Source organism: Electrona antarctica, assembly GCF_951216825.1.
Source record: "Electrona antarctica genome assembly, chromosome: 23".
In the NCBI taxonomy this organism is placed as follows: Eukaryota; Metazoa; Chordata; class Actinopteri; order Myctophiformes; family Myctophidae; genus Electrona; species Electrona antarctica.
Window position 1 is genome coordinate 25,977,137 of NC_136804.1, and position 15,414 is coordinate 25,992,550.

General features: G+C 44.6%; 1 protein-coding gene across 1 annotated transcript; it reads right to left on the reverse strand.

The window, feature by feature from the left end:
• Positions 1–444: 444 nt before the first annotated feature.
• vezt (vezatin, adherens junctions transmembrane protein) lies at positions 445–14,822 on the reverse strand. Its single transcript, XM_079494895.1, has 12 exons — positions 14,654–14,822; positions 13,316–13,432; positions 9,527–9,616; positions 9,183–9,367; positions 8,478–8,762; positions 7,071–7,219; positions 6,314–6,459; positions 5,437–5,789; positions 3,954–4,147; positions 3,216–3,316; positions 2,908–3,115; positions 445–2,816 (listed from the first exon to the last, which is right to left on the reverse strand). Exons 1-12 carry the CDS (start codon positions 14,687–14,689, stop codon positions 2,248–2,250), a joined length of 2,433 nt encoding a protein of 810 aa, XP_079351021.1. The 5' UTR covers positions 14,690–14,822; the 3' UTR covers positions 445–2,247.
• Between the last annotated feature and the right edge of the window lie 592 nt (positions 14,823–15,414).

Genomic DNA, 15,414 nt, shown 5'->3' on the forward strand with positions numbered 1-15,414 from the left:
GATTTGCAATGACAGCTACTGAATGGACCCCTAGATGGCAGCACCACTACTCTATGCGATATGAACCAATCGTTCTTATCTTAATAATCATCTGTTAAGATGCTGTTCATCAAACGCCAGGCACTTTTTTTCCTCATGCTGCCCAATATTAAAATTGAGGGTTCCACAGACGCCCAGGATAAGCTACTGTACAACCAGGATTTCACATAATTAGTGCACTGCAGCTAGTGAGCCAGAGAGGGATAGAACATATGGGTGCGGCACCAGCTGTTGTGAGTCTGACATGCAGAACTCCACAAAAGATATCAAGTAACACTTACTCGGGTCAGACCCTCACCTCTGCAAGGCCACTCTATCGCTTCTCTTCCTCCAAGGGTCACGGTTAGTCTCTGTAATATGAGACTCTTAGGTCAAAGGCGACTGAAGTAGACACAGAACACCCATACAGTTCCGGAACAGCATTTTATTTCACACATGAAATGAATGGTAGACCTCACCCCCAGGGATGATGCAGGTGGGGCCAGAGCATGGTGACAGGGATGGGGTGGGATGGGGGCATACTTTTGTGAGCAACTTCATTTGAAACAGTAGGGTTTCGATCAACCCAGCACAAGATACGTTCATTCATCCACCAAACATCTAATAACATACCAAACAGGTATGGCATTTAACCGTAAGCCTTGTACAAGTGCAGTTTCTTCAAGCCATACCCAAGGCAACCATCAGGTCCCATTAGGTGCTGAAGTTGAAAAGGGAGGCATCATGAATGGGGCTGCAACTATCGATTATTTTCATAGCAATTATTCTATTGATTACTTTTTCAATTAATTGAATAATTGAGGTGTGTTTTACAAAAAATAGAATATCTACAAGCTGCCAATGTGTCGCACCACAATGCATTGTATTTTCTTTTATCAATTATTGATTCGTTTTTTTATAATCGATTAAATCGATGAGTTTGATTAACTGTTGCAGTCCTAATCCTGAACAGTCAGATGAGTGCTCCCTTGTAAACACAGATAACAGGACATACAGTAGGCGTGTTGGGGTCTCCACAGATTTGCCATAGTTACAAGACAATGGTGTTCAGATAAAGCTAATGCCACGATTTCATTTTCAAATACAATCATGTGTGTATGGATGGATGGTTACTAAGTTCACACCACTGTCTCTCTGCCTCAATGTTTGAACAGGGAGGCAGACAGCAGAAACAACAGCCTGACAAAAAATAAAACAGTTGTAGCAAAAATAGCATTCCACTACCTTTTAATCTAATCCTTACCCCCTTTCTCTATCTCTCTCTGTGACTATGGTCAGCTGGGTTGAATTGTGTTGGACACACACACACCAGTACAGCCCACAAATCTCCACTCTGGGCTTGGACTGATATGTCCAAAAATATAATAATTATATTTAGGGATCCGCATGGGCAGTAATAACCAATTGGAATAAAATAAAATAAAAAGCATCTTACCTATAAAAGCCAATCATTTGGAAAACACAGGTGCTTGCTTACGATCAAATCTCTTTGCTTCAACACAGATACTGTGTAAAGGTGTGAACAATATACAGTATGTGGGTGATTAAACAGGTAAACTGTAGACATCCTGAACTTGGGATCTTATGATTGTAAGGTCATATATTATCACTGTAAGGTCATATTCTGCTAAGTGGCTCTGATACCTGAGTAGAATCAGCGAGAGAGCGGTAAGAATTGTACAGAGTGCAGGCGATTTGGACGGATGGGTGAAGGAGAACAATGAAATCATTCTCCTGCACAGCAAACTGTTATAGAGATGTAACAGGTGTTAACCATCAAGAGACTCCCGGACAATCACACATAAATACTATGGCCTAAAGCCCAATTTATACTTAGGCGTACTATGCGTCACTGGCACAGGAGGTCTGGTTACCAGAAGGTTCCCGGTTTGATCCCGATCTCGGCTACTACTGGTTTCATGTCGAAGTGTCCTTGAGCAAGATATTGAGCCGCTAACTGCTCCCTACGAGCAGGTCGGTGCCTTGTATGGTTGCCTCCACCGTCGATATGTGAATGTGAATGGGTGAATGTAATGCACAATAAAGTGCTTTGGATAAAGTCGCTACAGAAATGCAAATCATTTACCATTTAATTGAAATCGGTTCTTGTCAGCGAGTGGTCATATTACAAAGTTTAAATTAAGCTGAACACACTGTTGGGGAGGGCCACTGTTCATTGCTTGGTTAAAGCAGCATTTCTTTTAGGTTCTAGTTCTCAGGATTCTGTCTGCTGCCACTCTCCTCTTCATCTGCCTCCTCTTCATCATCCCCATCGTCACCGAACGTCTGCTCTTCCATGTTGGCGAGAGAGTGCGAGCGAGCCACCACCTGGGCGGCTAGGGAGGAGCTGAAGCTGAGCGTTTCTGAGCCGTGGAGTTCCGTCAGCCTGTCCATCACAGAGACGGCGGGGATCCGGAGTTTCAGGAGACAGTCTAGCCCATTCTGCTCAGCGCCCTGTTCAGAGAGCCCGTCAAATTGGTAGAGCTCGGCTCTCCCCTCGCGGTCTGTAAGCAAAGCACCTCCTGCCTCATCTCTCACCTCCTCCAGGCCGCAGCAGAACTCGGTCAACGGCTCCGCGTCGCTCTCCGTCTCTGTCGGGGAGAGGTCAGCCCTCGCCCTTGCTTCGTCCTCTTCCCTCTCGTTTCCCTGGGTGGATTCCAATAGGTGGTTTCCATCCTCGGCGCCTGTTCCTGTCACACCCTCAGAGGCTGGAGTGTCCAATGGTTCAGAGGGAGTCTGAGGGTCTGAACTGTCCTTACCCAAAGGCTTCACAGCAGCTAGAGGGACAGAGGAAGGCGTATGTCAACTTTACGAAGGAGGAGTATTATCACAGTATGAGAGAGAGATGCATTATGGGTCAATGCAGACCTTGGTCGTTGAATAGCAGCTGTTTCCACTTCATCCTCTCCCCCTCGGACGCCCGGAAGCCCAGCACAGCTTTGAGCTCTGACAGGACACGACCAGACTCCTCTCTCTCACGCTTCTGCCGTTCTCGTTCCTCCGGTGACAGCATGTCACACCACGATTCTCGCCTTTCACCCTCTGATTCAGAGTCTGACACGTAGGCCTCCAACTCCTGGTTAAACACAAGGGGCAGGCAGGGAGGTCGATTATGACAATGGCCTATCGTATGTTACACAGATACAGAAAGACACAGGAGGAACGCTTTCTCTCACCAGCTCCTCAGGCACAAGGTCCTTGTCCAAGATCAAGGGGTATGATGGTGTAGGGGTCGGAACATTGGCCATAGGAGCGGCACAGTGCTCCTCTTCTGTACCTGCAGGACAACATAATATGGTTATAATTATTATTATTATTTTCTTTACTGAAAGTAGGTCATAGTATATTGTGTCCCTCTATCTTTCTCTCGTCGGTTTCTTGTCCTATATATTCTGAAGGAGCTACTTCCTCCATGACTGGGAATAGTCTCAAGGCAGGAAGAAGGAAGTCTATGCTAAAAATAACCTCACTGTAACCATGGAAATGTACAGACTGGGAGGAGAGGTGGGGGGTGGATGGTATGTACAAAACAAAAAGAAGAAAAAAACATAAATTGATAGTTTTCCGTTTTCATGCATTGTATGTATAAAGACGTTCCACGTTTAATATACATGCACACAACATGGCTTGAATGGCCCACTGAAACATAACGGTGCTGCATGGCAGGGTTGTGTGCAATGTGCATGCTCGTACTATTTAGTAGTGGTTCTCAAAGTGAGGTCAAGGGACCCCCAGCGGTCCCCGAGGAGTTCAAAGACTGTACAAATCACGGTTCCATTTGGTTCCATTTGTACAGTCTCCGAGTCAAAATAACGTAGATTGGGGTCCCCGAGATATACAATTGGGGGTCAATGGCCTAATGGGCATCAAAACGGGGGTCCGTACAATTCAAAGGTTTGAGAACCGCTGCCCACCTGGACAGGAGCTGGCCCGTTTCAGCATGCGGTCCACCTGGCACATGGAATCGTCCCAGCAGCTGGCACTGGCCTGCATGTGCGGCTGAAGGTGATGCAAACGTTTACTCAGCTCCAGATAGCCCTCGCACGTCAGCTCCACTGGCTGCTTGGACACCATCAGCTTCTCCAGGTCATCCTCCATGATGATCATCCTGACCGGTGGAACAATGTTCATGAGAAAATGCATTTTTGTCGTCGTACTTTTCTTTTTTCAATTTTTTTTATGGAAGTACAGTATGGAGTACCGAAGTCCTGACGTCACATGTTCATTCCCTGGGTCGCGGAAGGTTTACTCTATTAATAATAACATTGGGTGATCTTAGAAAAACAACGTCTCATAGAAGCATTGTGGTCCAAAAATAAACATAGCGTCTTGGCGATGTAGTCGGGGAGGTGGATCTGTATCGTTTACAATTACACTAGTGAGTCACTCAAATTTGATATTCCGTTTCTAGTGAAAATATTACTAATTCGCAGCAGTAACATTAGCATTTTCTCATCAGTTGATTCTTCATATGCATGAGTCAAACTGCCGGGATCATTTGTTTATGTTTGGAACACAGTTCTTATTTGACACAATATAAAAAAATCAAATCAGACCCGTCTGAACTGAGTGGTGCTGTATGCTATTTCCGTGCTCGGACGGACCCAGCCAGCCAGGGACACACACACGTTGCTGGGCAATGGAGTGGCTGCACCACTCAAAAAAAAAGTCTATGGGAATTCAGAATGGGGGGAAAAATGCGAGCCAGGTAATAGTCCGGCAGCCGACAGGCTTCTTTTGTTTCAAGAGGGAAATTTGGTATATAGTCTTTTTTTAAATATTGTCTATATACATACATTCATGAATCCACTTGCTGACCGGCTGTTAGTATTGGGCAATTTTTTTTATAGGGGTTTCTTGTGACCCTACCATTAACATCCTATGGCAGGCAAAACTGTCAAACTTTCCTTATGCTTTAAGTAGCATGTGTGATGTAAAACTAGGGGGTTTTCATGATTCTGAATCCATTTCAAGCATTAGTTTTGCACAAAAAACACTCCTTGGGCTAAAAATGGCCATAGACGTCATGACAAATGTGATGAGATCAGCACATTGTGGCTATGGCTGTTTTTTGTGCAAAACTAATGCTTGTAATGGATTCAGAATCATGAAAACCCCCTATTTTGACATGTCACATGCTACTTAAAGCATAAGGAAAGTTTGACATTTTTGCCTGCCATAGGATGTTAATGGTAGGGTCACAAGAAACCCCTATAAAAATAATTGCCCAATACTAACTGCCGGTCAGCAAGTGGTTTCATGAATATAGACAATATTTCAGGCCAATAAAAAAAGACTATATACCAAATTAACCACCCGTCCACCTCAGCTGCCGGACTATAGGATGTGTAAATTAGGTCTGACATTGGGTGCGCGTTGAGAGTGTTAGGGACTCACTCGCTGAGCAACGCCTTCAGATGCAGCTGCAGGCTACGGATGGACGTGTGCAAGGTGTTGAGCTCTCGGCACTTCTCCCTGGCACCGCCTACCCTGTCGGAGCCCTGAGCGCGCGGCTGGGTCTCGAAGTAGCGGTGGAAGTCGTAGCTACGCTGTACCTCGCTCAGGCAACCGGCCAGGGCAAGATGGAGGGGCTCAGTCACTGTTGCGATGGAACTGTACAGTACACTTTGAAGAGGGGCCTCGCCATCGGCCGCACCCTCCAACGGCTCCTCCAGGCGATGCGGCGACAGCAACAGGGCCAGTCGACGGAAGCACTCGGAGCTTTGCCCCACCCACAGTTGGAACAGCACCTACAGGAAGGCAAGTGACTGAACCACCACCTCTCTCTGCCGAGCTTTGTTTACATGTCCTGCATTTTCTACACATCGCCGCTGTCGGGCAGAAACCTTGTGAAACCTTGTGCCCGATGTTGTACTTTGTTGTATAACAGTGTTATAGCGATAACATAACATTATTTTTAAATGACACATATAATCACTTGCCCAAGATAGGGGCGCCAGGGTGAAGGTCTGTCTGTGGGTTTTCATATATATTTAACCAATGAAAAGTATTAACAACAGTTTGTGACTATTATAAATAAAAACTACATTGGATCCATTAAAAAAAAGTTAAAAAACACAGGCTATTTTATTTATTTATTGAAAAGTAATGGTTTTGGACATACAGGGTTTCCGCCTGACAGCGATGATATCCATGCCTTTTTCCCCCATTCTATTTCTAATGGCATTGCCTTTGAAATGTGCTATTAGCTTTCAAAGCCTCTCCCTCTGTACTCTTCTGTTTTCCTTTAGGTTAATGCCTCAGTGATCCTTACTTTCAGGGCGGGGAGGCTATAGTCATCGGTCAGCTCCTGGGCCTGTTCGTCACCCAGATGCTCCACCCCTAGGCCTAGCCCTAGCTCCTTCAGAGGCACTGCAGACACATAGTTGTACACGTTGTCAATCTCAGAGTTCAGCGGGAATGTGGAGAGGAGTTAAGGACTCATCGCTTTCTGTGACAGGAATGTGTACAAATCTTCACAACACAGAGATTTTCTTTAGCTCATAGAACTATTGCTGTGCTCTCACATGCGGTCGTCTAGACACATTTACCATATTCAAACGACATTTTACTCTTGAAACCCCCCGAGGGTACAGTAACATTCTATGATGTACATACAGTATACAGTACACTCAGGGGTGGGAAACCCAACGCCTAATAAGCAAAATGGATAAAATGTTTGTGGCTAATCACTGAGAAAATTATTATCTATTAAACCACTTTAAACCACGTTATACTTTGTCGCATAACAGTGTTGTGCAAAGAAATCTTAAAAATAGCGTATATGCAAGCTCACAACACGCCACATCACACCACATCACACCACATCACATCAGGTTGTGAGCTTGTAGATAGCTTTTTACAATCGATTAAATTAATTGGTTCAATTAACTATTGCACCCCTAATGGACAATGTAAACTGTATACACACTGAAGCGCGTTCCACCAATATCTCTCCCTGCCTAGGCCTAGAGTATGTCTGATTCCTTTACATCCAGTCGTGTCTCTCCAGTAAGGTCAAGGTAAAGGATATGCCTTGAGCATGTGACAGGTGGCTCTGCGTGAGGCTCTGAAGGCCGAGCGGAGAGCCCGGTACAGGGCCTTCCTGAGCCCGATCAGCTGCTGACCCCGTGGCACCGCCCCGGGCCCGGCCCTGCTAAAGGAGCTGGCCGCACTCACCCTGTCGAGCAAACTTGACAAGTGAAATGTGATACAACTGTGCAGACGTCCCAGAGAGGCAGAGAAACACACACAACACCGAACACAACACTAGAGACGAAATACAAGCCATTTGCGGTGACGCTTTAACATGCAACAGGTGTGCCCGTGCGACTGGCCTGTACTCAAAACTGTTTTATGTGAACAGAATTACGTGGGCACTTTTTAAACTCAACAAGCAGACAAACAAAATTATATAAACGTAATTAATTATTATTATTCAAATTAATTATGTTACGAAAATGCTTTACATAAAAACGAACTAAAACTTGATGAGTAAAAGGCAAATGATAAAAACACATGGTGGTCAAGGGGTGTGTTCAATTAATTGATTCTGCAATAATCGTATCACAATCCTTGCCGATAATCGTATGGATACAGAGGCTACCATGTCGATACGGCAGGAAATGCTGTGTGTGACGCAGCTTTAAAGAGAGAAAAATCTCACTGATTCAGAAAAATCAGTTTTTGCCCGACAGTGACGATACTGCAGGGGTGTCACAGGGTATCTGAAGGTGGGGGGGGGGGGGGGTGAGCGTATAATTTTTTTTTTTGTTCTATTTTTAGCCTATTCCCAGCCAAAATTCCCTGCTAGTTGTTGCTGAGTGTTGCTGAAGTGCTGAAGTGGAGAAGAAAAAAAACAGTCAGTCGGGTGTTCAAAAGTGTGGGGGGGTGAAATCACCTATCTGTGAGAGTGTCACAACGTAAGTGAATGGTGGTGACGTGCCTGCCATACTGATGATAAAATCTTTTGCATTTATCCATCAATCAAAACATTGTTTATTTCTACTTGTATTTATTTCCTTGCTTTTGGTTCAAATGTTGTCAACCAACATTTTCAAATTGATTTGGAAACGTTTCTGACAATATATTAGTCAAATAGGTGTCTAGATTAGAACATATCGTATCGTGGCCTCCGTTTGGGAACACCCTGGACAGTTTTTAAGATGCTTGATTTAGTATTTAGATATTTGATATTCATTTTATCAGACAAACCCAATTGTAACCTCAAATTCCATTTTAACCATGTTAGATTCATCGATAACACCTGTCCTTGATTGTGGGGACCCATGCTGCCCTCCTAATAGGTGAGGGGGGTGTGTTTTCTCAATTACTTTTCATATTATGAAATTATATTAATTTTAATATTTGTTTCTAAGGGAAAAAAAGAAAAACAAATAATAATAAATAATCACATTGAAACGGAGCAGCATACTTACAGGGTGAAGCCCCTGGAGATGACCTCGGTCTCCTGCACCAGACGCAAGGCTTTGCGTGACAGGCCAGTCAGAGCCTTGCTGTTCTGGACCAGTGTCTGGATTTCTGTGGCCCGTGTGTGGACAGTCCTCTGCATGCGTCCCTGTCTCCACAGACTGACACCCCTCAGACCCATCCAGCCCAGCACGGCGATTCCCCAGGGGGGCGCAGCCAGGGACCACAAGCCCTCAGAGGCAGAGCACAGGCCCAGCAACACCGCAGCCAGGCCCACCAGACCAGCCATGTCCCTGAATAAGTAAAGGACAGAGAAGGGAATGTTTTTTTGTTTATAATCACTTTATTCAGAGGCAGTGAATTTGGACAGAGGCTAGTCTGTCTATAGAGTACAGGCATGACAAACAGGTTAGATTTAACTCACCAGGTGATTTAACTCACCTGGTGAGGATGTTATCCGATAATACAGCAGTGACACCTCATGTGTGAATGTTTGTGTGTATGTGAACGGTGTGTGTCTTTCTCTCTCTGTCTTATGTACGTATAACTTTCTTAACCACATTATCCCTGGCATCCGCCCTATTTTGAAAAAAAGTTTAAAATGTTTATGAAATAGTGAGAAGTACAAGCTCATTGTGGTACTTGTAGATCAGCAATTATTTTGTTAGATGTTGTATGACAAAGCATATGGGTTAAAGTGGATCCGTTCGTACCATAGTGAGGGGTTTGCCAGAAGGCTAGGTCTGGGCAGGGCACTTGGGCGACTGGGAGAGCAAGAGGTTGAGGATCCCAGGGTCAGTAGGCTGGGGTCCAACAACTCTATCAGCTCCACATCCTCCTGCAGCAATACATCCTGGTCCAGGATACACCTCACCGAATACTGACCAAACACACTGTCCTATGAGGAGGGAAGAGGATTTGAACAGTCAAGATGCCCATGTTCATACAGCAGATTTAAATCATATGGGGTTGGTTGATTTCATATGAAACAATGTTGCAATTTCATGATACCGATGCTTTTCTGACACCCCAGTGTCAATTCAATAGTAAAACTTACCAGCTGCTGCTCCAGTTTAGGAGATGGGGCAGCCTGGGGAATCGGGATCCACCGCCACAGGGCATCGGCCAGTCTTCGTAGCCGTCCTCCCTGACAATCACAGAGAGGGACTGGCATTATGGTTATTGTTTATGGTTAAACAAACCAATTTTCTCCATTTCAAAGCATGTCTCTAACGTCATGAAAAGAAAGAAGGAAATTAAAATGAAAAACGTTGTCTAGGAGATGACAATTTCATATAAGAGCAGTGCTACTGTGCTACACAGTCTTGCTTCACAGTTTTCCAGGTTGTCCCAGCAGAAGAGACTCACTGTACTCTAGTCTAAACATTACGGACAGACTCTCTAAACACCAACACACAGACCAATCGGGAGCGCTGCTTTTGATAATCCACAGCCATTTAAACGCATTCCGGGCATACATGTAATAAGGCTATTCGAAATGATGCAAGTGGTTATGCAAAAATATCCCCAAGCAGTCTGTTGTAATCCCAAATGGGCCCACTCACTAATCTGCTTAAAGTGTTTCTCCACAAGTATGATACATCTTGTTTAAAAGGAACGTTAGACTACTATGGCAGCTGCATCATAACATCCTGTTTCTGTCTGCCTCTGTAGTGTGTGTGCGCGTGTGCGTGTGCATGTGCATGTGTGTGTGTGTGTGTGTGTGTGTGTGTGTGTGTGTTACAGCCTACAGGAGGAGGAGGGAGGGCTATCTTATTGATCCAGACTTGGCAGTCTGCACAATGACCCTTCTCTTAGGGGGGGGTTCATTAGTCAAGACTCTAAAGGCTGCAACCATATTGATTACAGATGGTGGCTATGATGCAGAACTAGCATCAACAAAACAAACAATGACCATCGACATCAACAACAGTTGTTGGGTGTGTGCATGCCCTTGTAGTAAGTGGTCATTCTTCTCTCTAAAATATCAACGTGTCAAAAGCTTAGACTTGATATAAAACACAAATGGCAGGACACACAGACACACACAGGCAGGCACGCACACACACAAAGTGGTTGGTGCTCCCGTCCTGCTCTTTGGTATTCTGCTGCTGTGGCACAGGGAACACCCCAGACTGTCTTTGTGTGATGGCTGCTATGTGAGTGTGACGGTTCCCTGTATATATATATGGTTATGGTTTATGTTGTGTTTTGCCCTATAGTAACTTCTGTTCTCTTTTGTCCAATAGGATTGGGGAGCAGAACCTAATCATGATGATCAGCCAATGAGTGGCTCTCATCCTTCCCCAGTTCTGTTCTTTTCAGTTGCCTTTTTGCACCTCTCCCACCATGCACCCTTTAACATTTTGGTTAATACATGCAACACACACTTCACTCATACATAGACACACACTACACTACTGACTTCCACACCTCATCTGGGTATTTATGATTTATTCCTTGATTTCTTATTTTTGATTATTTAATTAAACTGCATCTCCCCTGTTTTTTGTTGTGTACCTTGGCACCCCCTAGGCCAGGTGCATAACAGTGAGAGAATGGAAACACCTGGCCAAGATCTTCACAAGTGAAAGTATGTCCGTACGGGCCCATGGCCATGTTGTTACGGCCATTATGTGAAAAGATAGATTGAGAGAGAGACCGTAATGCAGTTTGTCGGTTGACGAACACTGTACAAGTTCACATAATGAGGTCATGTTGTAAAACATTATTGTAATGAATATAATATATACAGTATACAATATCAGGGGATGGGTGGGGTGGGGGGGGGGTTGGTGGCAGCAGACAGCATGTATTAAGCAATTCTTACTAGGAATATAAGCAGACCTAAACGCTGACTGTGGCTCAAATTCTGCACAGTCAAATCGACATAATACTATCAAAGCACAAATACGTGCACACATGCATGCACTCACACACAGCTGCATTTCAGATGGCCCACGTAAATTGTGTTCAACAATAAATGTGAAGATAACCAGTGTTGTACTGGTTGCCTGGAAATCCACACACACACAATCTTGTTTTCAGGAAGTTAGACACAGAGGGACGAACCAAAAGCTTTCCTGTCTCATAGAAATCCCAAATCCTCAAACACTCCTCAGAAAAACAGGCTCACAGAGAGGAAGTATGACACACAGATATGCGGAAAGTTCCTGAACGAAGCCAATGCAACATTATTTCCTGTTGAAGGTGGTTTGTGTATGGTGGCGGTGGTGGGGTAATAGTGAACTCATGATCATCGGGACAATTCCTTGTCTGGATAGAGTTCGTCGTGGCCAGATCATCGGAAATCTCCGCCTGGCGTCTGGTGGGGACATCTAAGTTCAAACTGCGTGTGAGAACGTTCGCTAGAAAACCTACGCCAAGCCCAACAATCCTGAACCCCAATATGAAAGACTGCCCTTAAGTCTTTGCAAGCCTTAAAATAAAATAAATGGTAAATGGTGCATTTATATAGCGCCTTTATCCAAGGCGCTTTACATAGATTGTGCATTACATTCACCCATTCATACACCGATTGCGGCGGAAGCCATGCAAGGTACCAACCAGCACATCGGGAGCAATTTGGGGTTCAGTGTCTTGCCCAAGGACACTTCGACATGTAGACAGGAGGAGCCGGGATTCGAACCGCCGACCCATGGATCATTGGATGACCTGCTCTACCTCCTGAGCCACAGTCGCCCTGGGACTTAATCAACAGATTTTTCAGTTTCCACACATTTTCAGCAACAAAGGCTGCTTGCTTGTCACCAGTCTCTTCTAGAGATTGCATTTAGAGAAGAATTTAGAGACCGGCTTTTGAGTTGAGGACAGAGTCAGATTTTAGTTATTGTTGCACAGCTATAGGTCATTAGTGTTAATTTAACACTGGCACGTACAAGACTTTAACTACAGAGGCGCAGCACACATCCTGAACCAAATTGCACATGCATTGAACAGCTCAAAACCCAAACAGACCTTTTTTTCAACTTTTATTGATCCTGTATTTAAGGTTTTTTGTTTTGTTTTCTGTTGTCCTTTTTCTTTGGGGTGAAAATTCAAAGCATTATATTTGTGGGGTTTATTAAGAGAAGCTGTTAATGCCACCACTTATTATTTCTCAACTCCAGTATTTAAATAATGCTTCTGTGAAAAAACCAATAAACAAAGTTAAAAAAAGAAAAACCCAAACAGTACCACCACCACCACAAAATAACCCATCAACGTTATTAATTAAGGTGCATCATGTGAAAGACAGACATGATATGGGTGGAATTGGGTCTGGGGTATATTCTTTGCTACGGAAGAATTAGTTATGTTCTTGGTCAAATGCAATGTCTGCTCAATCTATTGAAACGATCGTACTACTTGTCGATCATTGTGCGATCGATAAGGAGAAAAGAACATGCGGTTGATCAAATCTACAGCAAAATATCTTAATCTGTGCCATCGCTGCCATCCAGCCTCGTGTCCACTGATGGAAGTCAAGCATGTACACTAGTGTGCATTGTTTAGTACAGATGTGCTGATTCATCAATAACTCATTTAAATACTACTGCTGCGTAATTGGAAGGTCCCTAGAACACCTGGGCTCAAAGAATGGAATGAGGAAATTATTAAAATCACATCATATGAATATATGTTGGGCAGGGTGAATGGGGAAAGTAAAACGAAAGAGACATGGGACGAATTTTGGATATATATGAACCTTAAATGATCTTTGTTTTTATCTTTCTTTTTTATTGTTTTGTTTCTTGGACTGGCTGTTTGGGAGGCAGCACTGTAAATTAGCGAAAGCTTGGGTATGGCGAGAGGTGGGGTGGGGGTGTTATGGAGTGGAACTCACTGAGGTTTTGGGGGGAGCATCGTGATGAGAAGTTTGGTCTTCCTCCTCCTGTGAAGTTGGACATGCCTCAAAGTCTGTGTGACCTAGATCGTGCAGGTAGTGGAAAAGAGGAGAGTTCTGCAGAGATGGAGAGACAGAGAAACGGGAGCAACGGTGAAAAAAAAATACAGATGGACAAGAGAGGGAGGAGAGAGATGGACAGACAGAGATGGAGGACATAAGCAGAAGTGGGGATGATTGTGCCAGATGGATGGAGGGTGTGGTGTGGAGAGAGAAAATGTGGAGATTAGAGTGCTGCCAGTCCCACTACAAATGCACACAGGTTCAAAGTATAAGCAGCCATCAGCCGATATCAAATCTCCACTGTCTCTCACATGCTTCGCTTGTGATGTTCATGTATAACAACTGGCACACAGTCTCAGACACACATTTTGCCAAGACTGTGTTTTCTGCCCTGCCTTGCTTCTACAACCCGCCATTGCTTCTTTCGTTCCGCCAGGCATCTAATCTAATTACAGTTACATTATTTTTTGAGAAAGCAAAAGACACATACAGTGTCCGTTTCCAGCTAGTTTGAGACAGCTGCAGCATTTTGTCCATTGAACACATTATAGATTGAACAGAGAAGGCTCAGTAAGCAAGCAGCCGAGTGTCATACTAAATTATAAATAGCCAAATAGAAGAAGCATTACAAGTTGTTCCAATTTGACCGAATGATGTCTGACCGAGATCGATCTTTGCCAGATGGCAGATGCTGAATCTTCGTGGCTGAGAAAACAGCTGTGTTTGCATCTGGACAGCTGTACAAGTAGTAGTAGTAAGTAGACGGATACCTTATGCACGGCATTGCTGCAGTAAAGCTGATGATTACTCACTTCCATTGTCGGACGAAATCAGACAGCATCTTGTCACTGTTCAGATATTATGTTATTTCTTTTTTTCTGAAAAAACGACGCAGAGGACCCATTGGTCCCCACCCCACACAGCTCAGCCTCTGATGATGATGATGCTGATGATGATGATGAAACACCCGACAACACAACACGCAGCCACAGCCCAGTCAACCTCAATGCCACCAAAGCAAAAAAAAAGGAACCAGACACATTTGTGCCACATGTGTGTGTATCATCAACACAGTGCAACAAGCCAAACAGAACCGTACGGGAAGGCTATTGTGTCTGCTAAGCTACCTGGGTTTAGCTGCCTCATTCAGCACAGCCACAAGATGTCATTTCAACAACCAGCAACCAGACAGTGACACAGTGCTATTAACATGCTATAACAAGTGCACACAATGACAAACATGCTCAAATCAACACCCGTGGTTGTAACACGAACCTCAAATACCACATCTTCATCAAACTCCTCAGTCATTGCTCTGCGCCATCTAGACACACTACTGTTCTGGCATTCTGTAGTCGATAGAATAACAAGTTGGAGGCTTGGAGCTTGCTGCTGCTAGCTACAGTTGCTAGCTGTGTTTAAACATACAGGACAGATGCTAATGTTAAACTACAATTCCCACAACCCCCCCGGGAGAAATATGGTGACGAGCAGGGGCGCCCCTAGTGGCCATTGCTGCTCAGCCGCTCCCATCCATAGTCCAATGGTTCCCAAACTTTTTCATGTCAAGGACCCCCAAAATGATACTCATTAGCCTGCGGACCCCCCATTTGGAAATACATGCCAATGACCCCCACATGAGAAGATTTTTATGGCTCTAGGGGCCCCGGTTTGACCTGAATTAGGCTACGGGCCCCTATGGCATTCTATCTCTGGGACCCCAATACAGCAATACATATGGTAAAATCAAACTTACCGTAATTTAACTCTGAGAGTGTACAAATGGGTCCATTTGGTTCCATTTGTACACTCTCTGAGTTACAGACCCATAAGGGTCCATTTGGTTCCTAAATATCATTTAGCTGGGGGCCTCCTGGATCTCCCTCAAGGACCCCTGGGGGTCACCGGACCCCACTTTGGGAACCATCTATGGTCCCATCGAAGAGCCAGTAAAGAAAGCAGCAGGAGCACGGTGGCTGGGAAAAACTACACTTCCCAGAATCCCCCCCCCCCCCTATCCTCGTCCTTCCTCGAAG